The sequence below is a fragment of the Schistocerca gregaria genome, chromosome 1, assembly GCF_023897955.1.
Source record: "Schistocerca gregaria isolate iqSchGreg1 chromosome 1, iqSchGreg1.2, whole genome shotgun sequence".
Lineage (NCBI taxonomy): Eukaryota > Metazoa > Arthropoda > Insecta > Orthoptera > Acrididae > Schistocerca > Schistocerca gregaria.
Window position 1 is genome coordinate 793,581,709 of NC_064920.1, and position 25,622 is coordinate 793,607,330.

At 39.2% G+C, this 25,622-nt stretch overlaps 1 protein-coding gene across 5 annotated transcripts in view; it reads left to right on the forward strand.

Moving 5' to 3' along the window:
* Positions 1-25,622, forward strand: part of LOC126269881 (uncharacterized) — a 324,469-nt gene that overhangs the window by 278,559 nt on the left and 20,288 nt on the right. For all 5 annotated transcript variants that reach the window (XM_049974025.1, XM_049974027.1, XM_049974026.1 and 2 more), the window contains 3 exons: positions 847-1,121; positions 10,865-10,987; positions 16,633-16,890. In XM_049974025.1, coding sequence (XP_049829982.1) covers positions 847-1,121; positions 10,865-10,987; positions 16,633-16,890 — 656 coding nt within the window. The remainder of the gene's footprint in view (positions 1-846; positions 1,122-10,864; positions 10,988-16,632; positions 16,891-25,622) is intronic.

Here is a 25,622-nt window from a genome sequence, read left to right on the forward strand (position 1 = left end):
ATCAGACCAATCTTCTGCCATCTCGTTGTAAGGAGGAAAAGGAGGTAGAGACGATGACGAGAGACGCCCCGCATTTGATGCCACGATGAAATCATGAATCGCATTTGTGAGAAGCATTTGCTGTTCTATGAGACCTTACAATAGCTGCTCTAAACTAGTCATGGAAACACGTGGGTCAACAAAGGAAAAGAAAAATCACTACCTTGTCACCAATTGTTATAACTTCAAGTTGAACAAATATATTTCAAGGAAGATGCAATACATGAAAGTCACAGATCAAGTAAAAAGAGTAAGACGTGTGTACACATTAACAGTCAAATCATAACTGAGTCCGAGTCTAGCGGCCATTGGCTGACTGGCCGCTTAGGTGGCACTGCTGCTGCATGGCTGGCAGACAGCGCTGCATGTAGAGACACATGTAACTGCGCGGTGGCACTTTGAAAGATCGGCGAGTCACAACAACATAGTTTACATTCTTATAGAAACAACTGATATTGAAGTACGTGAAAGGATCCTTCCTGTGCACTTTTATTTTGTTTTAAATTTGAAAGCCTTTGTTTCCTTGCAGCCTGTTTCTTATTTTGCACACTCTGCTTCTGTTTTCCAGTTTCCAGTCAGATTTACACCATGACTCCTTCTCTTTCTGGAGGGAAGGGGGAGTGGGGTGTGGGGGGTGGGGGGGGGATGGAGGAATACCAACAATTTTCACAGACCATTTCTAAAAGATCAACAACATTTATGTACATCCATAGTATTTTTAAGACACTTTCTATATATATATGCAACTAGGTATTATTAACTCTTATGATCGTATATGTGAAATAATTTTGGTTTTCTTACTTTTAGGTTATCCACCTCTAATGTTAAGGACCTACTGTTTGCAGAGTATCGATGCAAATTTGGTTATCGCTTAGCACAGCACAGCAAGAGTAAATTGTTGTGTGTCAATCGCAGATGGGTAGGTAATGTACCAAAGTGTTTACCACTTAAAGTACATGAAAGTGGTACAAGTTTCTGTGACAATAACAAAGGAGGTTGTGATCAAATGTGTGTGGAAGCAGCAGGGAAGCCTACATGCCTCTGTTTCAAAGGATTCACACTGAACGGAACCGTCTGCAAAGGTACAGCAATTATTTTCATCTTGCCTCACGTATTGTGTATAACTAATCAAATTATGATTTTAAATGATGATCAAAATGAATAGCGTATTCAAATTATGTGAACTAGTTGATCAGGATGACACAGCAAATTTCTCAGACTAATGAATGCACAGCATTGAAACAATTTTGCAGTTATTAAATCAAAACTGGGATATGCTGGGAAGCAATGTCCAAAAACATGTGTGATATCCTTTTCAGACTGTTAAGAACTCATTGATCAGCCTCAAGTGCAAATAAATTAGAATTATCAGCACTTTGTTGTAAAATACTGGTTGAGCTCTGAACTGGAGTCAGCTGTAATTTCTTAGACTTTCCCAGCAATTTGGTGTCATCTTGTGGAATCATGTGTACTGCCAGTGGTCTGCATCTTACCGATACAATATTTTGATGTTATGTTATGATATCAACATATTTTTTTGGTAAGATGCAGACCACTGGCAGTACACTCAATTCCACAAATGGATTCATATGATTTAGCATGCATACCACTAAAGCTCATGCCCTCAAGTGGTTGACAGAGTTCCATAACATTTGGTCAAGGAAAGAAAGAAATCATATATACGTCTCTATTCATTACTGAATTCATTTGCTTAACCACACATACCAGTAATTCTTTCCCTCAAGCTGCCACTAGAGTTTTCTAACATTTTGTCAAATGGAACACTGAATATATTCTTCTCTTTAAAAGCTACCCAAATATTCTCCATGTGACTTTTTGTCTGTTTTGTCACCTGAAAGACTGATCATACACAATTATGAACAAGACAGATGCAATACTAAGATGGTAATGGGATGCTTGTTACACCACAGTATCCAGAGTTGTAAGGAACATTTCACCAAATGCTAATAGCTCAAAAAGGTCTACAGCCACTTCAAAAATATCACAAGAAAAAGCCAAGTTTGATTCTATGAGTAAATCAACATGAATCATAGAACAAATTTTGTGGGTGAAAAACTTGATCTACACTCTCTAACAGTTTACCATTTTACTATACAAAATAATTTGCAGGCCTGCCTTCCTGATCAATACATGGAGACAGAATGGCTGGCTATCTGTTGCTTTCTGGAGGCAATAGTCCAGCAGTGCTGATGTATTAAAGTAGAAAGAAATATTACCAAAGTTTGTCGCCTGTTGTCCCTAAAGGCTTCTTCTCAGTCTTGTATCTGAGTGACCTACTTCTTCTCCACCATCCAAAGCCTAATCTCTTCCATGAGGAAGGAACTAACAGTTCTGAAACCTAAATAACAGTTTTTTCTACTTTTAATAATGTAGAAAAAGATAGATTGCTTCTCACCATAAAGAAGACACATTAATTTGCAGGCAGGAATAATTAAAAGACATTTATACAAAGCTTGTGGCCACTGCCTTCATCAGTAAAAGAGAGACACACATCATTCACACAAACAAGCAAGCACACCTCAAGCAAACATGACCACCAACTCCATCAACTCAGGCTGTAATTTAACTATCACATGGAATGCAAGCAGCAATCTCGAGGGGGCATGGAAGGGGAAGGGATAGTAGCATATGGTTGAAAAGAGAGATGAATGCTGCCTGGTGGAGTGATCAGGGACTAGAATGCCTGCACGTTCAGTGTTAGGAGGTTGTGGGGCAAGGAAGTGGGGAAAAAAGGAAGGGAGTGGGGAAAGATGGGTGGATGTACTGGCAGAGGGCAGCAAATAAACACGGTGAGAGATGAGACTGGGGAGGATATGATAGGACAGAGGGGGTGGAAACTGTTGGTTGGAGGGTGTGGAAACAGTATATTAGTGTAGGTTGATGACAGGATAATTATAGGAACGGAGAATGTGTTGTAAGGATAACTTCCATCTGCGCAGTTCAGAAAAGCTGGTGGGGGAGGGATGAATGTAGATGGCTTGATTAGTGAAGCAGTCACTGAAATCAAGTGTGTTATGTTCAGCTGTATGATTGTGTATGGCCTACTTTTCTCTTGGAAACAATTTGGCAGTGGCTGTTCATCCTGGTGGACTGCTGGTTGGTAGTCATACCAATATAAGAAGCTGTGCAATGGTTGCAGTGGAGCTGGTAAATGACATGGCTGCTTGCATAGGTGGCCCTGCCCCTGGTGGGGTAGGATAAACCTGTGACAGGACTGGAATAGGAAGTGCTGGGTGGGTGGTTTGGGCAGGTTCTGCACCTGGCTCTTCCACGGGGATATGATCCTTTCTCCCTCTTTCCCAACCTCTCTGCCCCACAACCTCCTAACACTGCACCTCTTGTCATTCTAGTCCCTGCACACTCCACCAGGTGGTGTTTGCCTCTATCCCCACATGTACACTTCTATCCCTTACCCTTCCCTGCCCCCCCCCCCCCCCCCCCCAGATTGCTGCTTGCATCCCATGTGATAGTTGCATTCCAACCCGAGATGCTGGATTTGGCAGTCATAAGTGCATGAGGAGTGTGTCTCTCTTTTACTGATGAAGGCTGTGGCAGAAAGCTTTATGTAAATGTCTTTTAATTGTTCCAGTCTGCAACTTAATGTGTCTTCTTTATGGTAATAAGCAATCTGTCTTTTCCTGAAATGTTGATATTCCTACCTGCAGTTTCCATTGTTTGATTTTTCTATTCTGGAAAGTAAGTATTGTCCAGTCATTTTGTCTCCTCACCTTTTTACAGTTTTCTAAAACTACTGATCCTTCTTATGCAATTAACTCCCTTTCTGATTAATACATATGACTTAAATTTTATCATATTGTGCTTCACAACCTTAACCTTCTCTCCCATTCACTTCACATGGCCCTCCTCAACCCAGCATGCCACCTTCCTGGATGTTGACCTCCTCCTCCCTGATGACTCCATCCACACCTTTGTCCACATTAAACCCACCAACCACCAACACTACCTGAATCGTGCAACTGTTGTCCCTTTCACACCAAAAATCTCTTCCATGCAGCCTGGCCAACTGGGGGTGGTATATCAGTGGTGACAAAAACTCCCATGCTCAGTATGCTGAGGATCTCACCAATGCTTTGACAGACAGGCACTATCTCCCAGACTTGATCTGCATACAGATCCCCCATGCCCTTTGTTCTCACACCCCCAATCCTCCCACCCACCCCAAAAAGCAGACTCACCCAGTACCACCCCAGACTGGAAAAATTGAACCACATCCTTTGCCAGGGCTTTGAGTATCTATCATCATGACCTGAAATGTGGGGCATCCTACCTGAGATACTTTCCACCCCTCCTAAAGTAGTGTTCCATTGCCCACCAATGCATCCTAGTCCATCTCTATGCCATTCTTAATCCCAGCTCCTTGCCACAAGAATCACATCCCTCTGAAGGACCCACGAACAAAACCTGCTTAATCCATCCACATAGAACTTCCTATTCCAGTACTATCACAAGTTTATCCTACCCCATCAGGGGCAAGGTTACCTGTGAAAGCATCCATGAAATTTGCCTGGTCTGCTGCAACCATTGCACAGCTTTTTGTATTTGTATGAGTGTCAACCAGATGTCCACCATTTGGGTCCTTCCCTCCACCACCAGCTTTTCTGAACTGACAACGCATTCTCTGCTCCTGTAATTATCCTAGCCTCAATCTATGGTAAGGTACTGTCCCCACTCCCTCCACCCAATAGTTTCCAGCCCCTCTGTCATACCATCTCCCACCCTGATTATGCGCCACCCTCTGCCAATATATCTGCCCACCTTTCCCTGTTCCTCTCCTTTTTTCCCCACCTCCCTGCCCTACAACCTCCTAATGCTGCACCTGTTGGCATTCTAGTCCCTGCACACTACAACTGACAGTGTTTGTCTCTCTTCTCACCCATACACTACTATCCCTTCCCCTTCCCCACCCCATCCAGATTGCTACTTGCATACCATGTGATAGCTGCATTCTGGCCCAAGGTGCTGGAGTTGGCAGTCATGTGTATGTGAGATGTGCTCACTTGTGTGTATGTATGGTGTGTGTCTCTCTTTTACTGATGAAGGCTGTGGCAGAAAGCTTTATGTAAATGTTTTTTAATTGCTCCTGTCTGGAACTTTCTTTACCGTAGGTAGCACCTGTCTTTTCCTACATTGTTGATAGTCCTGTCTGGAGTTTTCATTGTTTGACTTTTCTACTTTTAAATGTTTCTATGAATAGTATTATGATTTAACCTCTGGAAAGTAAGTACTGTCCAGTCATTCTGTCTCCTTGCCTTTTTACATTTTTCTAAAACTACTGATCCTTCTTATACAATAAACTCTCTTTCTGGTTAATATGTATGACTTAAATTTTTGCATAATTGTCATGCAGGATTTGTGAACATTTCAATTAATCTGAAACAAGGTTCATCTCTCAATCATTTTGTTTGTTCCAATCCATGCCCCATTAGATGAAGTTTTTCATCCATTTGGTCCAGAAGATGACTGCAGTTTTCACCGATTACTGTTGTTCACACCCCAAAGTAAAACATTATTTTGTATCCCAGAAAGCATTGTCCACATTCTCTTCAGCAGATGAGATCAGTTTCACATTTTTTATGTACTGCAAAAGGCTCAGAGCTTTAACTGCTACTTTCATTCTGGTGTGAAGTGATGGCTGCAAGTCTCATACACACTAACACATTTCTATTTTATCACATGACTAGGTACTGATCTTAGAAAGCATATTTACACAAAAAATATTGTTTTTTACTTACTAGATGGAAGAAGGCTGCTAGATATGTACTGGAGCTGATACGAAACATTATAAAATTAGCAGAGGATAAGATGGCCTCTGTTCAAGGATAAGGCAAGACAGTTACAAAGGATTAAAATAAAACATAACAGGATGATAGAGAGATAAGAAATGAAACAGTTGTGAAATCATTAATGAAATGCCAGCAACAGGTGATGCCTTGAGATCAAAGTAGCTAGAAATGCCTGTTAAGCCAGTCTGCAATTTTGAGACAATGGAAAGAAAAGTGTTGAGCCAGAGAGGGGTGATAAGTAAGGGAAAGGAAGGAAGACTAAAACACAGTATGGGAATGTGATGTGTGTAGACGTATACTGAACAAACTTTCCCACAAATATCTGCACATAAATATACATTTCCACAGTAGTTGTACACATGTACACAGCAAGAGACATAAATGCAGACTCCTAGAATAACATGGTGGCTTGAATATCTGATCTCAGTCAAAGATCATTGGTATTCTTGGTCACCCACCCTCCCACCCTGCAGTATGGAGTAACCCCAGGTGAGTCTTGGATGGAGACAGTATGGGCATTGACGCTGTTGGTGGTTGTATGTGGTGGGGTGGTGTGGTGGCCAATAATGTTGCATTAACAAGGGATGCAGTGGTGTGCCCAGGTCTGACAGTCCCATTTTACATTTTTCCAAATGAAACGCACAGAGAAAAGCCATGTAGTGGCATGGACGCCAGGGTGAGCAAGGTTACACAGCTCATCAAAGGCCTGCCGGCGCAGAGGGGACAGGAGCAACGGATGTGAGGTACCAGTAGAAAAGTTGCACCACACTTCATCCACAACCCTGGGGAATTTAGCTTTGGTAAACACAAGGGATGTTTGAGGGTCTGCGAGGAGAGCTTGTGACTCCTCATCAGAGGCTTGTAGGGTGGCCAGGTTGGATAAGTCTATGGTACACGAAATAGTATTGATCCGCAAGAAAAAATCTAAAAAATCTGTGGCGATGTTGTCCGTCCTTTGATGTAGCGAACATTGGTTGTGAATTAGGAGACTAGATCAAAGGGTGATGGAGTGGGTCCTCGGGGAGGGGGGGGGGGGGGGGGGGGGGTTACAGAAAGTGTCTGCTGTCAGTGGTTCGTGATCCGTGAGGATGAAGAACAAGCAACCATCCACATCAGGGTGGAAATGTTTAATGGCCTCGTAGACCACAAGGGGTTCTCTATTGAAAGTGGAGTATTTCTTCTGAGCTGTTGATGGCTTTTTAGAGAAGAAATGAAAAGGGGAAACCGTGTCTGCCTTGCATTGCTATAGTACCACTCTCACTGCGATATCACTGGCATCTGCAGAGATGAACAACTCGGCTGAGGGGTCAGGATGGGCAAGCGTCATGGCGTGAGCTAAAGAAGTCTTTAGTGCATTGAAGGCCTCCAGCATAGGTGCAGTCCAGGAATGCGTTTGAGTGCTGAAGTCTGCTTACCCAACAGCGAGTCTGTCAGTGTGGCCTGCACAGCGCCGTAAGAGGACAGATGATGGCGGTAGTGATTTATTGTGCCCAGGAAACATTGGAGTTCTTTGTAAGTAGCAAAAAGTGGCACTGATGTGATGGCCTGCACGTGAGATTTGAGAGGCTGTATTTCATTGGTGGAGACGGTGTAACCCAAGAAAGTGACAGAAGGCTGGCGCAATTAGAATTTGTCTTTGTTGACCTCGACACTGTTGGAGTTAAAGGTCTGGAGGACCATGGATGAATGATTTTTATGTTCCTCAGCTGACTTGCTAAAGATGAGTATATCATTCAAATATACAAAGAAAAACTCAAACTGGCATAAGATAGAGTCAATGAATCATTGTCACATTTGCGCCGCGTTTTTCAGGCCGAATGGCAGGAGGGGGTGGGTTGGTAACTCATATGACAAAACTGAGTTCTCTTTGCACATTGAAGGCATGCCCTGTGAGATCAGGCTATAAATGACCCAACTTGCAGAAAGTCACTTTGGTGTGGTAAGATGCCATTGGAAGGCGAAACACCGAATGATGCAATCAAACCGATGTGGTCAAAAACTTGAGTGACCAGTCGGGGGGGGGGGGGGGGGGGGGTGAGTATGGAGAATTGTGCGCACTAAAATGTTGTACACTAGTTTGCAAATGAGGCAAAACCAGACCAGGTCATGGTTGATAGTAGCCGGGTGCGTTTTGCGGTAACGGTGGTGGTTCACAAAGCACCACAGTAACTGTCATTGTGGCCCGTTGAGAGTCAAAGTACGTGTGCGAATGTAGATCGCTTTGAGCATTATATGATCAATCGGTAGGTACACAGTTCTGAATATTCTTCACTTCAAACTTCACACATAGGTGAGCACAGTCTGGTGACACGAAACCGGAGTCCATTGTTTGTGTTAGCGGTGTAGCACTTGACCATTGTAGGGAGCCAAAGTTTGAGGTTAACATGGCTGGAGATAGCGAATCACTGTGAATTAATGTAGAACTGGTTGATAGCGAAGGAATGAAGAGGTCTGGTGATTGTTGCTGAGCTTCCAAATCTTTGAACATAACATTGGGTGAGGCGGTCATGGCGACGTGCACATAACCAGTTGATGCTAAAACACCCAGTGCGGTAGTTGCGGAAGACATACAAACTTTGGGGTCACCAGTATGGGAGCATGATGTGTGTAGAGGTATACTGTACAAACAGTCATACAGATATCCGCACATAAATATATATTTCCACAGTAGTCATACACATGTACACAGCAGAAGACATAAATGCAGAGTTGTAGAATAACATGGCGACTCGAATGTCCAATCTCAGTCAAAGATAATTGGTGTTCATGGTTGATATGACCTATCAACGCCACAAACGGATGAGCAGGAAAAAGAAAATGTTATCAGGACCTGCAAAATGCAGAACAAACATAGAAAAAATAAGTACCATATTTACTCGAATCTAAGCCGCACTCGAATCTAAGCTGCACCTGAAAAATGAGACTTGAAATCAAGGGGAAAAAAAAAATTCTGAATCTAAGCCGCACCTGAAATTGGAGACTCGAAATTCAAGGGAAGAGAAAAGATTTAGGCTGCACCTCCAAATCGAAACATAGTTGGTCTACTGTAATATGAGAAACAATTTAGCTCGAATGAATGACGATAGAGCTACAGTAGTTTGGTTCGAGTCATAAGCTTAGCAGTTAAGCTTTATCAGGTAGCCTTTGCTATGCATCAGGCGCTCCATCTATGTTTCCTTTTTCACGTGCTTTGTCTGATTTGAATTGATTGCTTATTTTTCTTTGATCTGATAAGTGCTGTTCTCTTTGTTATAGGTGTTTACATCACTCTAAGCTGAAAATGCATTACTGTACTGTGTCATCCATTGTTTGCTTCATTTCTGACTATATCACTATTAGGCATAAGAATAATACGAATATAAACATAACATAATATGTATATTGTTCCGCGTTTGCTGTTGTCTCACTCTAGTTTATTAGGCAGACAGGATTTAAATGAGATAGCAGCAAATAAAAAGGAATACATAGCAAAATGTTTATATTCATATTATTCTTATAGTAAAGAGAATACTGCATGTGATTCACTATTCATAAAAGTTCCTATTAGCAACCATCTCTTGTCACAGGTGGGAAAAAATTCAGAACATAGAGTTGGCCATATTGACAATTCCCAAACAGTCTAGCCAGTTGGATTTTCGTAGTACATTGAAACGCTGCTACATTCAAAGACGAACAATATGGAATTTGCATTTACTTCGTTGGATAATGTATGAAAATGCAGTGGTCGAAACTCGGGGCAGAGAAAAAAAGCTTGTCTGCCACCTTTTTTTTTATTTATTTACTGATGCAGAGTTTTTGGCGCCAGTATTTATTTTTGTGCCTGCAAAGCATGCCTGTGTAGCACTACATATATTCGATGGCAGAAGTTAGTTGTGGCGGCACCTGCCAACATTTTTCAAAACTTCCGCTTACTTTGCACTCGATTCTAAGCCGTAGGTGCTTTTTTGGATTACAAACACCGTAAAAAAAGTGCGGCTTAGATTCGAGTAAATATGGTAAACAGATGAATAAGGGTGAAAAAACTACCACAGGAAAAATATTAGGACATAAAACAATGTGGAATAGAAAGAAGAAAAGAAAATCAGTAAATAGATAAATGCCAATAACAGACCATTTTTCAGTAAGAATTAAATATATAGTAGGAGAGGAAGAGGAGGGGGAGTAAAATGGAACTAGGCAACAGCAGGATGAAATGACAAAAGATGAGAAGCAAATACAGTACATATCTTGCAAGACAAGCTATAGTGTGTGTCTTTTGAGACACTTTAACACTGTGGGGAAGGATTAATCCAGGATGGCCAACATGCTGTATGCCATTATTAATCCATGAGGTCAATTCCATCAGGGGCCAACATGCCTCCCCATGTCCCAGAAGGGGTAGGTTATTAAATGATTTTATTCATTACAGGCCACTGAAAAAAACATACAACTGTTTCTGTGTAGCAAACCTTAGAAATCCAGAACAATTAGTAAATCAAGAGTTTAAATTCAATGTAAATACAAAATATGTCAATAGCGAATTTAGAATTTCTAAAAACAAGTTAATATTTATTCAGGTAACTTCTAGAAATCTAGAGTAATTTAAAACATCATTGTATATAGTCATTCCCGTTATTCTGCTCCAACAATTACAATGTTAATTCGCTTCTGAAGTTGTGAGCTCAGAAGGCAAAATTAGATCAAAATCTCAAGCTCCAAATGAGTCATGTAAGCAGAAAGAGAAGGAAACAATTTGAGGAGTATTTGTGTACTTCCCAATAAACTGACGTAATATGCAACATCCCCTAATAATGTATTTTGTTTCAACTTGATTGTATGTCAATTTTTAAATTATAAATAATTTTTTATGTAATTTTATATCTGGGATGTCCTTATTGAAACATGCTCATTAATAATGCCACTAGCAATGTGCAGTCTTTAAATTCTTTGTTTATTGTTGATGACCAAATATATATCTATTACTTATGTTGCAAACTAGTGGATGGAAATTATTTTTTCAGACATTGATGAATGTGCAACTTCGAATGGAGGATGTGAACACAAGTGCCAGAATAGTGCTGGGACGTACAGATGTCTATGCCCTCCTGGACTAAGGCTAGGGGACGATCAGAAGAGCTGCATAGGTCATATATACATATATATATATACACCAGTATATCTCCATAATTCTTTAGTGACTATCTTTCATACTTGCACATTAATTGTACAACACTTGTTAATAACTACACCAACAGTTTATGGAACTGTCTAAGTCTCTGTTTCTTTTATCACAGTCAGGTCTTTTATGGTCACCTTTACTGCACTCATGGTCTTTAAAAGCAAGCTGTTTTTCTCTGCCTGAACTTTGCTTGTCCTTGCGATCAAAATTCAGAATTTTGTTTTTGCACTGTGGTTTTCTATGTTTGAAATTATTTCTGTACATATTAACAATGGTGTTCTATTTTGAGTCTACTGTAGATTTCTTCTTAAGGCTATCCCAACTACTTTTTGACCCATCAGCATATTTTTTACAAAGCTCAATTTCAGAGTTTCTGTTGACAATGTCTTGGTTGCAGTTACAATGTTATGATATTATTTAGGACCAGTAAATACCTAATTCTTCAAGGAATGGAACTCCCATTTACAAAAGAGGTTCAGACATCTAATTGCTTTACAAATAAGTAAATGTGCTAAATATTTGCATTAAGCATGTAAGAGAGAAGAAATTTAGGTAAGGTTTGAAAGTATGCTTAAAGTTTATTGGAAGCCTTTAAATGCCCTCACTAAGATCTGCTGAATGAATATAGTCTGAGCAATTTATGCTTCATTTTAAGCAAAATCTAGTTTTTCATGCATCTCAATATTTATGAGGCCACATCTCTTGACCCATGTATCATTCAGTGCTATAATTTTGCAGATACATTCAATGATATATGTAGATATTGTATGGAAAGTGTATTGTGAATAGAATTAAAAGAAAAATGTCATAAATTAAAATGTCATGCCTGAGGCTGAAGTTTGACTGTGTGAACAGTGAAAATGTAGTACGTGATACACTTTGTTCCTTCTATAATTGTGTGAAGCATGTCAGAGAGAAAAAGGTTTCACAACAATTTGGAATTATGTGTAATGTTAGTTAGACACACAGTTTCTGACAACATCGTAACGATTAGATTATAATTGCATGTGAAATTTTTAAATTCAGTTAAAAGTTATGTTTAATACTGAAAATAAAGTTTTTGTTGCCCTTGAAGTTATTAGAGAGATGGCCAGCAATTGGTACTGGGTTCCAGGATAGTGGTTTGGTAATACAGATTATTGGCAAGTTATGATACACAGTATCAGTTTCATAACCCACCACTTCAGGCAACAGATCATGTTGGGTTAAACTTAGTTGGATTATGGTAGCCACTTCCGTAGAAGTAGCTGACCAGCAATGTTTTTCATTCAGATGTATCACACAAGTTGATACTTGTTAGAAATTCATTACTGCAGTCTTCTACTAATTTTCAGTTTTCTATTATTTTCAAACATCAGTTGTTATCATTTCTGTGAATTTTCAAGATTTTTTCCTGTCCATTCTTTTTCTACATCTGTTGCTATATCTGAACAGGACTTGGAAAGCCTGACAATATTGTCAGTCAATGACAATATTGTCATTGTCAGCTGATAGCCATCACTGGATGTAGATATGAGAAGGCATGTGGTCAGCTCATCACTCTCCTGGCTGTTCTCAGTTTTCATGATCAGAGTTGCTACTTCTTGGTCAAATAGCTCCTCGACTGCCCTCACAAGGGCTGAGTGCACCACACTTGCCAACAGTGTTCAGCAGACCTGCTGTTACTTAGCCAAATGCCAGCCAAGCCCAACACTGCTTAACTTTGCTGATCTGACAGGAAACAGTGTTACCACAGTGGTAAGGCTGTTGGCCTTTTATCTGTATCCATAAATTCGACAATGTGTGTGTTAATATGCAGTAAGATCCAGTGAATGAATTCATACAGAATACTTTTCATTTAAAATGTCCTACTTCTGAAATTCTTCCATCAAAAAGTAAAACTTGATATCTGTTTTCATTTCTTTCTGCCATCTCATCAATGTAAGAGTAAATTGCTCTGTCTCTGGGCCTACAGCTCATAAGAAATTTTCTCAGCAAGACTGTGACTACAAACAGCAAATGCACACAGTAAACCAACCTATAAGCTACAACCCAGATGACTTAATATAGGTTCCTGAGGTCTGGCTATCATAAAATTTACTGAAGCACTACTTTGGTCTGTTCTCAATCCTGCATTGCTTGTCAGAAGTCATTTGTGAAATAGATGATGATTTCATATACTGAGGAGACAAAAGTAGAGTCAAAAGTGCAGAGGCATTGTCCATGTCATTCACATGTAGTCCTGAACTGCTCACTAATGATCAGGGCTTCCAATGCAAAAGTAACTCCATTTGAACATCACAGCAACCATGAAGACAGCCAGAACATGGGGATCCACCAGTGCTATTATACATAGGACCACTGGATAGATTCACATCCAGTTCAGAAAGTTATAGTCCATTTTGAAACAGAAGGTATGTGTTCTGCAGCATGCAGAGTTGGGAATGCTGGAAGCTCAACATTAAGATAATTGTCTTAATGTTTTCCATACAGTGATCTATAGTTAACTATTTGCAATCTCTCTCTCTCTCTCTCTCTCTCTCTCTCTCTCTCTCTCTCTCTCTTTCTCTCTCTCCCCCCCTCCCTCTCTCTGCAAAACATCCAACCACTCACTCCCTTGTAAGATCTTCCATGGTGTAGGAGTTGTCAACCAGGTATAATTTCAATTCAGTTCATCTTTGAAGTTAATTTTATTGTCTGTTAACTTCTCTAACGCTTTATAAAAGTTCTTTTTGTTGTTGTGCTTAAAATGTGACTCAGTTGACATTAACTGATCTTTTATATGTTGTGTTCTGATCTTTTTGAGAGCTTTTGATGCATGTTTTCTAGCTTGTTATATTTGTTCTGTTCTTACCATTTTGTTTGCATTCAAGATATTCCAAGCTTGTTGTTTCTTTATAATTATCTCATCATAATCATCATTCCACTGGACATGTTTCCCTTCCTTTTTAAGAGTAGTAGTTTCTTCTGCAGTCTGAATAACATCTTTTTGAAATTGTTCCGAATATTTAGATATTCTTTTTTCCAACTGTATTTTGTAATAATTTTCTCAAGATAAATTCTGTATATCAAACTTTCTGGATTGGTATTGGTCCTTTTGTTTTTGGAAATATTGATCTAATTTTGAATTTAATAATATGTAGTGGTCTGAATTTAAACCAGCACTCTTGGCAACTTTTACAATAAGTACCTCCACTGCAGACTGTCTATTTATAACAATGTCATCAAGTTGTTTTTCACCATAAATCTGATTTGGTGATACCCTTGTAGCTTGTTTTTCTAAGAAGTTTTCTGAAGAATATATATTTTAGCCATGTTATGCTGTATGCAAAGGCTTAGGTAATTTTTCCCATTTATGTTGATTCTTTTATGGGCATGCAGTTTTTCTACTATTGATCTGTGCTGATATTCTCTGCCAACTTGTGCATTAAAGTCCCTAAATAGTAATACTGTGTTTTTTTATGGAATATGATCTAGGGTTCTCGACACATTTTACCAAAAAATTCATGTTTGCTTTTTCTGTGTTTCATTTTTCTCATTTGTTGGTGTATGTGTATTTAAAATTGTATTAACTTTGTTCAATGATTTAAATGTTAGTGCAAACATTCTTTCATCAATTGGTTGAAATTCTATTACTGAGTAAATATGTTTTTGTTTGCAATGTAACCTGTTCCAAATTGGGGTACAATCTTCATAAATCTTTTTCCTGATTTTCCCTGAAATATTCTGAATCCTCATGAACTGAAAGGATGTTCAACAGTAAGTCTTGTTTCCTGCAGTGCTGTTATCATTATAGTTTTTCCTCTAGAAAGTTTATTAAAGTTTTAAGAGTTCCTGTATTTACAAGTGAATTTTGCATTAAAAGTGGCTAGGTAATTTATGTCTCTGTGTTTGATTCTATGGGTTTGTTGTTTAAGGACTGTGTCAGAATGCTCCAATTCATACTTTGCACATCATAGGCCTACTTCCATTTACTCTGAAATATCTTAAAAATGCAATACAAATGCTGTCTGCTTGTTGAGTTAGGGGAACAAATCTCCTAAAGATACTACTCAGGACTGTTAGCCCCAAGGAATATGTTTCCAGCCACACTTCCGATGAAGAGACATTGGCCTCTTCACCACTTGTTGCAAATAATATACACTGTGGATTTTTTCTTGTGTTGCTTCTTCTACTAGTTCCACCATTCCAGAATCCATTCTTTCTGCCTCCACTACCACTGATGTTTTCATTGTGATCCTAACAGGGTGCTATCAACTGGGCCAAGTGAGTCTTAGATTTGTAACAAGACTGTTACTCCTTACCCTCCTCCTTTTTCTCATTTATTAACTTATACTTCTTTCTGTCATCCTCTCTGTGCTTGTACCTCAACTAATCAGAAGTTATAAATGACTTTTCATTCTCTCAAACTGCTATATATCTTGATAGTACTTCATATTTTAGTTCACTTTTCCTGTCCTGTCAATTCCACTGACAAAGCAACTACTGTAAAAATTCATAAAAATAAAGACTCAAATTTCTTAATTAATTCCTGTACCTATGAATTTTACTATCTGCATGGTATGTGAAGTAAGTGATAGTTCAACATAAAAAGACTTTTTGTGTTGAACTATCACTTACTTCACATACCATTCGGATAGTAGAAATGGTATTATAAAATTTTATGATACTTTGCTTATTTTCATTTGCTTATGACATATGTTATTAAATTTTGGGGTAACTCTTCCCATTCTCAAAAGATATTTTTGGCTCAGAAATAGGCAGTTCAGGCAATAAGTGATGTAACTTCACGAAACTCTTGTCAATCCCTGTTCATTAGTCTGGGTATTCTGACATTGCACTCTCAATATACACATTGTTTACTTTCATTTCCTGTTGACAATACCAGCTTATTCCCAAGAATTAGCAGCTTGCACTCAGTTAATACTAGACAGAAATCCAATCTGTGTTTAGATCACAATTCCTTGACTCTTGTGCAAAAAGGTGTGCAGTGTACTGCTGCATTCATTTTCAATAAGCTACCACTAGAACTCAAAAATCTCAGCAGTAACCCATGAGCTGTCAAATTGAAATTGAAGAGTTTCCTCTTGGGTCATTCTTTCTATTCTGCTGAGGAGTTCCTTGAAAAATTAAGTTGATTCCTGCATTGTATTGTTGATTGTGTTTATAAAAATTTATGGCTCATCATTTTTTGGCTTCATAAAGACTTTATTTTATCTGTTATGTAGTAATTTCATCTACTGACATATTCCATCACCTTGGAGGTTTTCTCGTCAATTTGGTCCTATGGAACTACATGTGTAAAATAAATAAATCAATCAAAATCAGCTCTGATTTTGATGTTTGTCTTTTGGTGGCTCTTGAATAAAGAATCAACTTGTGCTTCAGTTATTTCTGACAGTCATGTCTGATGTCTGTTTTTGCTTGGCATGCACGAAAAACACATGTAAAAAGCTTGTACAATGATAAATAAGAAGTTTTGTAGCTTATATATTGCATATTGTTACTTGAAAATGCACAGTGTTGTATAACAATGTACAGGTGTTACATGATTTTTACTTTACAAGAAACATTTTTACTTCATTATCTGGCATACTTATTTTTTACTTATTTTAGCATATATAATTACAGATGTAAATGAATGCTTGCTGCGTAATGGTCATGGACCTTGTCAAGATGTTTGTCACAATGAATGGGGTAGTTACAAATGTTCTTGTGAAGCTCTGCCAGGTACAAGACTATCTAGTGACAACCATACATGTGAAGATGAAGATGAATGTGCTAGTGGGAAAGCTGGTTGTTCACATGGCTGCCTGAACACATTAGGCAATGCCTTTTGTTTGTGCCCCATGGGATTCATGCTTGGTCCAGACTGGAAGACTTGTCAAGGTAAAGATTCTTATTGCATACATCAGTTGGCTCCTGTATTTTCAATTGGGATGTTTTCCACCTAATTTAGTAACATTTTATGTGTGAAATTGATTAATTTTTTTTGAATGAGTTGTCAATTATTCTGACTTTATGACTGTCAGATCAAATGTCTATCAACTGACTTAATGGAACAAAACTGCTCAAAGGTAATACACTACTTACGTTTTTCTGTTTGTGTATTATGATTGGGTCAGTTGGAAACATTTGGAAGGCCACTCAAGATAAATACCGGGAATTTTCATGATCAATTTGCATTAATTACATTCATTTTATAGAAATAATGATACCATAAATTATGAAGCTTATGTTAACATCACTTACTTCAATACTGGGAAGGTAAAAGGACTAAAGAAGAACGAAGCACAGGTTCCTAATGTAACAAACTAAGATGTTGTAAGAAATGAAAATATATAAATGTATTAGGAATACACTGGTGGGATAACACCGCACTGTAGAATGAGCTGTTTGTGGCATTGGAGATACAAGTAAGGAAGGCTGAGACATAGCAACTCAACTTCTGGAATTAAATCAAATATATTAATTCTGACATTTATGTAAAAAATTGAACTTAAACATGGTTTGTAGAAATGGTGTTAAATGATATATTATTCAGGAAATGACATCATTAATAAAATTCCCAAGGCTATTATGCTGTGTGGTAAGCTTCTGTTTCCTCTGGACTGGCACCACAACCCCAAATTTAGATATCCTCCATAAATGGAGATATAACTTTGCTTATCTAACAAATGCCAGAAGACCTCAGTGCAACAGACTGGACAATTTTAGTAATTTTAAATTTCTGGCCGTTAAAATTTGCATTTTACAACAATGATTAAGGTCTCAAAACACATACAGCAGACAAATGTAAAAGAATACATGCACAAGCTACTAACTAAATCAAGAAATTTGTAATCTGAAGCTATTACACATGAGGTAAAAACTGACAGGAAACAAGTGCATGTAATCATACAGAGAGATGAATATGGACAGCATGGGAACTGGAAACCTTTGCTCATGGCACATACTGTATTTGTGCAAATAAAGGTCACACTTATTTTCTAAGTTTTGGCTTGAAAAATCACAGTGCAACCTGTAATTGAGGTTTTTTCCCTCTCAGATCATAAATGTCACTTTCAAAATGACATGTACATGTATCTAGGGGGTTGAAAGACTTAATATGGTAGCTGTTCTTAAAAAAAGAAAAGTGACTTTATTTTGCAAAATGCATCAGCTTGTTTGTTCAACTTGTTCAATTTCTGAAGAACAACAGTGTGGTGCATGCAAATGATTTGTGATTGGTGCAAGCAAATGATGTTCTGATATAAATCAAATAGCCTCAGTTGATATCAACAGCTGTTTCAGCACAGCCAGCCAGACAAAAATGTGTTCAACACATCTACATGCCTGTAAAAAGAAGGTGGTGTACATAACACATGAAGTTCCAGAACACAGAAATGTTATACATGTTTGAATTTGGTATGGTTTAAATTTGATATGTTCAATGAAGCTACAATGTTCTAAAAAAAATATGTAGTAGTTACTGCATCAGTGAGATTTATTATTAAAGATATGTGAAAGCCGTTCTGCTACTTTTAAAGAGGCATATATTTTACTTTACACATTTTGTTTTATCTACTAAAAACACTATCAACTGTTGCATTTTTGTCTGATTTTTGCTTATGTCTGGTAGTGTTGACTGCTTCCTCATTTTTAGTAGTTGAAAATACAGGCTTCCAATAACTTTAACAGACTTAAAGCATTTATGAACACTCTAGCCACATACATGAAGAATTGTAATAATATCTGGCTTAGACAGATGGAGGTAAAATTCACATAATGTTGAACAGACTAATAATAAATTTTTATGGCTTTTGATAAAAATATATAATTACATGTACACTCCTGGAAATTGAAATAAGAACACCGTGAATTCATAGTCCCAGGAAGGGGAAACTTTATTGACACATTCCTTGGGTCAGATACATCACATGATCACACTGACAGAACCACAGGCACATAGACACAGGCAACAGAGCATGCACAATGTTGGCACTAGTACAGTGTATATCCACCTTTCGCAGCAATGCAGGCTGCTATTCTCCCATGGGGACAATCATAGAGATGCTGGATGTAGTCCTGTGGAACGGCTTGCCATGCCATTTCCACCTGGCGCCTCAGTTGGACCAGCGTTCGTGCTGGACGTGCAGACCGCGTGAGACGACGCTTCATTCAGTCCCAAACATGCTCAATGGGGGACAGATCTGGAGATCTTGCTGACCAGGCAAGTTGACTTACACCTTCTAGAGCATGTTGGGTGGCACGGGATACATGCGGACGTGCATTGTCCTGTTGGAACAGCAAGTTCCCTTGCCGGTCTAGGAATGGTAGAACGATGGGTTCGATGACGGTTTGGATGTACCGTGCACTATTCAGTGTCCCCTCGATGATCACCAGAGGTGTACGGCCAGTGTAGGAGATCGCTCCCCACACCATGATGCCGGGTGTTGGCCCTGTGTGCCTCGGTCGTATGCAGTTCTGATTGTGGCGCTCACCTGCACGTCGCCAAACACGCATACGACCATCATTGGCACCAAGGCAGAAGCGACTCTCATCGCTGAAGATGACACGTCTCCATTCGTCCCTCCATTCACGCCTGTCGCGACACCACTGGAGGCGGGCTGCACGATGTTGGGGCGTGAGCGGAAGACGGCCTAATGGTGTGCGGGACTGTAGCCCAGCTTCATGGAGGCGGTTGCGAATGGTCCTCACCGATACCCCAGGAGCAACAGTGTCCCTAATTTGCTGGGAAGTGGCTTGTGGTCCCCTATGGCACTGTGTAGGATCCTACGGTCTTAGCGTGCATCCGTGCGTCACTGCGGTCCGGTCCCAGGTCGACGGGCACGTGCACCTTCCGCCGACCACTGGCGACAACATCGATGTACTGTGGAGACCTCACGCCCCACGTGTTGAGCAATTCGGCGGTACGCCCACCCGGCCTCCCGCATGCCCACTATACGCCCTCGCTGAAAGTCCGTCAACTGCACATACGGTTCACGTCCACGCTGTCACGGCATGCTACCAGTGTTAAAGACTGCGATGGAGCTCCGTATGCCACGGCGAACTGGCTGACACTGACGGCGGCGGTGCACAAATGCTGCACAGCCAGCGCCATTCGACGGCCAACACCGCGGTTCCTGGTGTGTCCGCTGTGCCGTGCGTGTGATCATTGCTTGTACAGCTCTCTCGCAGTGTCCGGAGCAAGTATGGTGGGTCTGACACACCGGTGTCAATGTGTTCTTTTTTCCATTTCCAGGAGTGTATATTAAATCTGAACACACTGAAATATTACACATTGTGACAGATTAACACAAGACTACCCATTTTGCCCACATGAAGCACAATCACTTCACAGAGTCACTAGCATCTGATTCTTCATCCTCATTAGACAATCCAGAATGATGCTCAGGGTCACAGTTATAAAGAAGGTTATCTTCAGTCCCATGAAGATTATTGGATATCCCAGTTTTTTAAAGAAAACTTATCATGACAAGTTCTTATAATGATCACCAGCAGCCAAATTCCAATGGCACAGTTCTCCCAGAGCACAATGCAAACAGCCTCCTGGCATCAAAGTAATCTGTATAGACTTGTCTTATACTAGTTTTGAATGGATGACTGATACACACATTCAAAGGCTGCAATGCACTTGTCATGACACCAGGCATAATCACTAGGTCAAAGTTTCCTTCTTGCATGTTTTATTTGACGCCATCACTATTGTGCCTGCAAAAACTATCCAACACAAGCACTAATTCTGCAAGAAGAAGGTCTCTTTGCTGTTTATTCCACACTGCAGAAATCTAGTCTAGGATCAGTTTCTCTGCCATCCTTTCACTGTCGTGACATCTTACAAGGATACCAGTTGGGAAGCTTTCTCCCTTGATCAGGGCCTTCTTATTAAAGCCCACATACAGAGGCGATTTTTATCCAACAGCCATAATGCTCAACATCACTGTGCACTGCTGCTCTTTAGCACCACCTCTACGTATTGCACACTGCATTCCTGTATGTTATTTACTGTGGTGCTGCTTGGCATATCAAAATAGACCTGTGTTTGTCTGTGTCCCCTATCTGGGAAAATAAATAACAGATTTCTTGTTGAAGTTGGTTTACGTAACACTGAAAAGATATTAAACTGTTTTCAATGCTTGAGGCAGTTTTTGCACAATTGTAGTTCTGCAATGAATCATTTCATTGCATAAATTACAAAACCATTCATATGAAACTTTAAATACTGTGGGCAATATGTTTCTTTTGTTTGCTATTTTTCAACCTTCAATTTGTATCTTTTCCACCATAATGACATACCCACAATTTCTATTTTGAACTAAAAAAATCAAGCAAGTGTTTTTATGCATCTGAATATTTGCTTTTTGTCCTAGAAATGCATACTGAAGTTTTGAACAATTTAAGAATTTCGCTTTACTTACACATCACTAATGAGTGTTTTTTTCATTAACATCAAATCTGCATCCAGCTTCCCACTTTCCACATTCCTTTGCATAGCTAATAACTTGAAGTTTAAATTTTGCTATAAAACTCTAGAGTGATTAAAATAAATTGGTAGTTGACACTTCAAGTATTGGAATAACTCACAATGTTGAAGGTTGTATGTTCGAATCTTATCAAATGTCATGATTGTTTAATTTTTTTTTTTAATTTTATTTATTTATCCATCTGTTGACAATAAATATTGTATGGATGTTGTCAAGGGTACATGTAATATATTGTCTGCTTGTGTCTGTGTATGTGCAGATGGATATGTGTGTGTGGGCGAGTGTATACCTGTCCTTTTTTCCCCTTCAGGAAAGTCTTTCCATTCCCTGGATGGAATGACTCCTTACCCTCTCCGTTAAAAACCACATCCTTTCATCTTTCCCTCTCCTTCCCTCTTTCCTGAAGAAGCAACCGTTGGTTGTGAAAGCTTGAATTTTGTGTGTATGTTTGTGTGTCTATCGACTTGCCAGCACTTTTGTTTGGTAAGTCACATCATCTTTGTTTTTAGATATATTTTTCCCATGTGGAATGTTCCTCCCCCCCCCTCCCCCCCCTCTCTCACTCTATGATGAATATAATAGAGGGAAATATTCGACTTGAGAAAAATATATCTAAAAACAAAGTTGATGTGACTTACCAAACAAAAGCGTGGGCGGGTCAATAGATACACGAACATACACACAAAATTCAAGCTTTTGCAACCAACGGTTGCTTCTTCAGGAAAGAGCGAAGGAGAGGGAAAGACGAAAGGATGTGGGTTTTAAGGGAAAGGGTAAGGAGTCATTCCAATCCCGGGAGCAGAAAGACTTACCTTAGGGGGAAAAAAGGACAGGTGTACACACACACACACACACACACACACACACACACACACACACACACATATCCATCTGCACATACACAGACACAAGCAGACATTTGTAAAGGCAAAGAGCTCGGGCAGAGATGTCAGTCGAGGCAAAGAAGTTGTTGAAAGACAGGTGAGGTATGAGGGGCGGCAACTTGAAATTAGCGGAGGTTGAGGCCTGGCGGATATCGAGAAGAGAGGATATACTGAAGGGCAAGTTCCCATCTCTGGTGTTCGGATAGGTTGGTGTTGGTGGGAAGTATCCAGATAACCCAGATGGTGTAACACTGTGCCAAGATGTGTTGGCCGTGCACCAAGGCATGTTTAGCCACAGGGTGATCCTCATTACCAACAAACACTGTCTGCCTGTGTTTATTCATGCGAATGGACAGTTTGTTGCTGGTCATTCCCACATAGAAAGTGTCACAGTGTAGGCAGGTCAGTTGGTAAATCATGTGGGTGCTTTCACACGTGGCTCTGCCTTTAATCGTGTACACCTTCTGGGTTATAGGACTGGAGTAGGTGATGGTGGGAGGGTGCATGGGACAGGGTTTACACCAGAGGCAGTTACAAGGGTAGGAGCCAGAGGGTAGGGAAGGTGGTTTGGGGATTTCATAGGGATGAACCAAGAGGTTACGAAGGTTAGGTGGATGGCGGAAAGACACTCTTGGTGGAGTGGGGAGGATTTCATGAAGGATGGATCTCATTTCGGGGCAGGATTTTAGTTAGTAGTATCCCTGCTGGAGAGCCACATTCAGAGTCTGATCCAGTCCCGGGAAGTATCCTGTCACAAGTGGGGCACTTCTGTGAGAGGTTCTGGGTTTGAGGGGATGAGGAAGTGGCTCTGGTTATTTGCTTCTGTACCAGGTCGGGAGGGTAGTTGCGGGATGCAAAAGCTGTTTTCAGGCTGTTGGTATAATGGTTCAGTGATTCAGGACTGGAGCAGATTCATTTGCCACAAAGGCCTAGGCTGTAGGGAAGGGACTGTTTGATATGGAATGGGTGGCAGCTGTCATAATGGAGGTACTGTTGCTTGTCAGTCTGGTCAACTGCCGCAAATCAACCCATGAAACTTGTTGCCCAAAGCTCATTTTGTGACAGTCTTTTGTTGTGCCTATCTGCAACTCCATCTTTCTCAGGAATAATATATGTTTCCTATTGAAGATATTTCCATCACGCACATATAAGTCTTTTGGCAGTTTGTTAAACCAGATTTGATCATTGATGTAAGAGCTGTGATCTGTTATTTTTAGATTTGTTTTTTGCTTGAAGCAGTTTGTTTCTAGTATCATGATCAGGTATAACATTGCATTTTCTAAACTCTTTTTGATGATGTACAAAAAATAAAATTATCTTATTGAAATACTAGGAATATACTGTAAAGTACTTATGTTGCATAAAAACCTCTCTATAAGAATCATAATGACCCAAACCAAGCATTATTCTCATTGTCTTTTTCTGCAGCAACATTAATCTATTGAGGTGTATATCTGTGGCACAGCCCCGTAGCTCAGTACCATAATTTAATAAATGATATATTGTTCCACAGTAGACAGTTTTGACAGTAGTGTTTGTAACTATTTTTGCTAAGTGACTGAGTAGATATAATGTATTATTAATCTTCCCATACACATAGTTAATATGATTTGACCATTGCATGTTTTCATCTAAGTAGAGACCTAAGAATGAGCAGCTATCAGTGCCCATTGCTTCAACTCTATATGTATTATTTAGAGAGGTATGGTTAGAGTTAACTGTCTTAAATGATAACAATTGTGATTTAACTTAATAATTGTGATTTGTTAATATTTACATTTAGATCTTGTTCATAAAAACACTTAGCTATATTTATTACGGCATCTATTAGAGAAGAAATAAGTTCACAGGTATTTTTCCCAAAAAGCAATAGAGAAGGGTCATTTGCATAACACACAATTTTAGAGTTTCATGGTCAGTGACATCATTGATGTATTCTAAACAGAGAAAGGGGCTGAGAATTGACCCCTGGAGGACTCTTTATTTCATTGTTTCACTAGAAGATTGGGAGATTACAACCTGGTCAATAGCTTCATAGGTTATCTATGTGCTCTGCTTCTGGTTTGAGAAGTAGTTGGTCAGCAATAGTATTGCTGGATCTTTTAAGCTATATGCCTGAAGTTTCTCTATTAATAGGTCACATTTAATTGAATCAAATGCTTTAGTAAAATCCAAGGAACATGCATGTTGCCAAATTTCCTTCATCTAATACATTATAAAGTCTATGTAAAAATTCAGAGACTGTTGTGATAGTGCTGTGGTTTCCCCTGAAACCATGTTGTTTCTGTGAGTAGATTATTTTTTGTGAAATAATCACTTAGTTGTGAAAGCAAAACATATTTGAATATTTTGATAAATAAGGGGCTTAATGAATCTGGCCAAAAGTTTTCAGCCTGTTTTTTGGATCCTTTCTTGTATGTTGATTTGATTATTCACATTTTTAATGAGTTAAGGTAGGTGTTTTCCCTAATACTGCAGTTAATGAGATGGATAATAGATTTAACTAATTCTTTGTGACACTTCTTAACTATCTCATTTCAGCCAGCTGAGAGATTGGTCTTTAATGTGTTGATTACTTGACTTAATTCATGTTCACTTACAGTTCTGAATTCAAAGTTTATATCTTTGGGTGACCAAATATTTATCTGGCTGTTTTGCTCAACAAGTTGAGCTGGGATGGCATATGGAGCGATCAAGTATTTATTAAAAATTCCACAGATTTTCCTTGGATCTTATATTAATGATGCCTCATGCAGTATGCTTATTACTTCTGTATTCATATTTGATGGTGCTTTCTGATATTGATTAATGAGCTTCAAGGATGCTTACACACATTGTCAAATTTAATGACTGAATCGCTGTGAATCTTTTTCCTGAAATTTGAAAGCTCTGTCTTAAACATTTTCATGTCTGTGCAATACTTTTCCTTGAGAATGATCTCCTTTATAGATTTATAAAGTAAGAAGAAGTCATCAACATTCTGCTTGAGTTTAAACAGACTACTGAGTAGTTTCAGCTTTGGATTCTTTCTATGTGTTAGTTCTTTTAACATCTTTAATTTGGCAACAATGGTTATAATGTCTCTAAATGGTTTCATGGAATTCATCCTTTTTATTGTTTGAGTCTTTTGGCATATAAATCCTGCCCCATTCTTCCTGGGATAGTTTATGTTTGAGGCAGTTTGTATTATGATTATTCAGGATTCATTTCTGTCCAATAAAATTTGTAGCTTCTGCTATGTTTATATCCA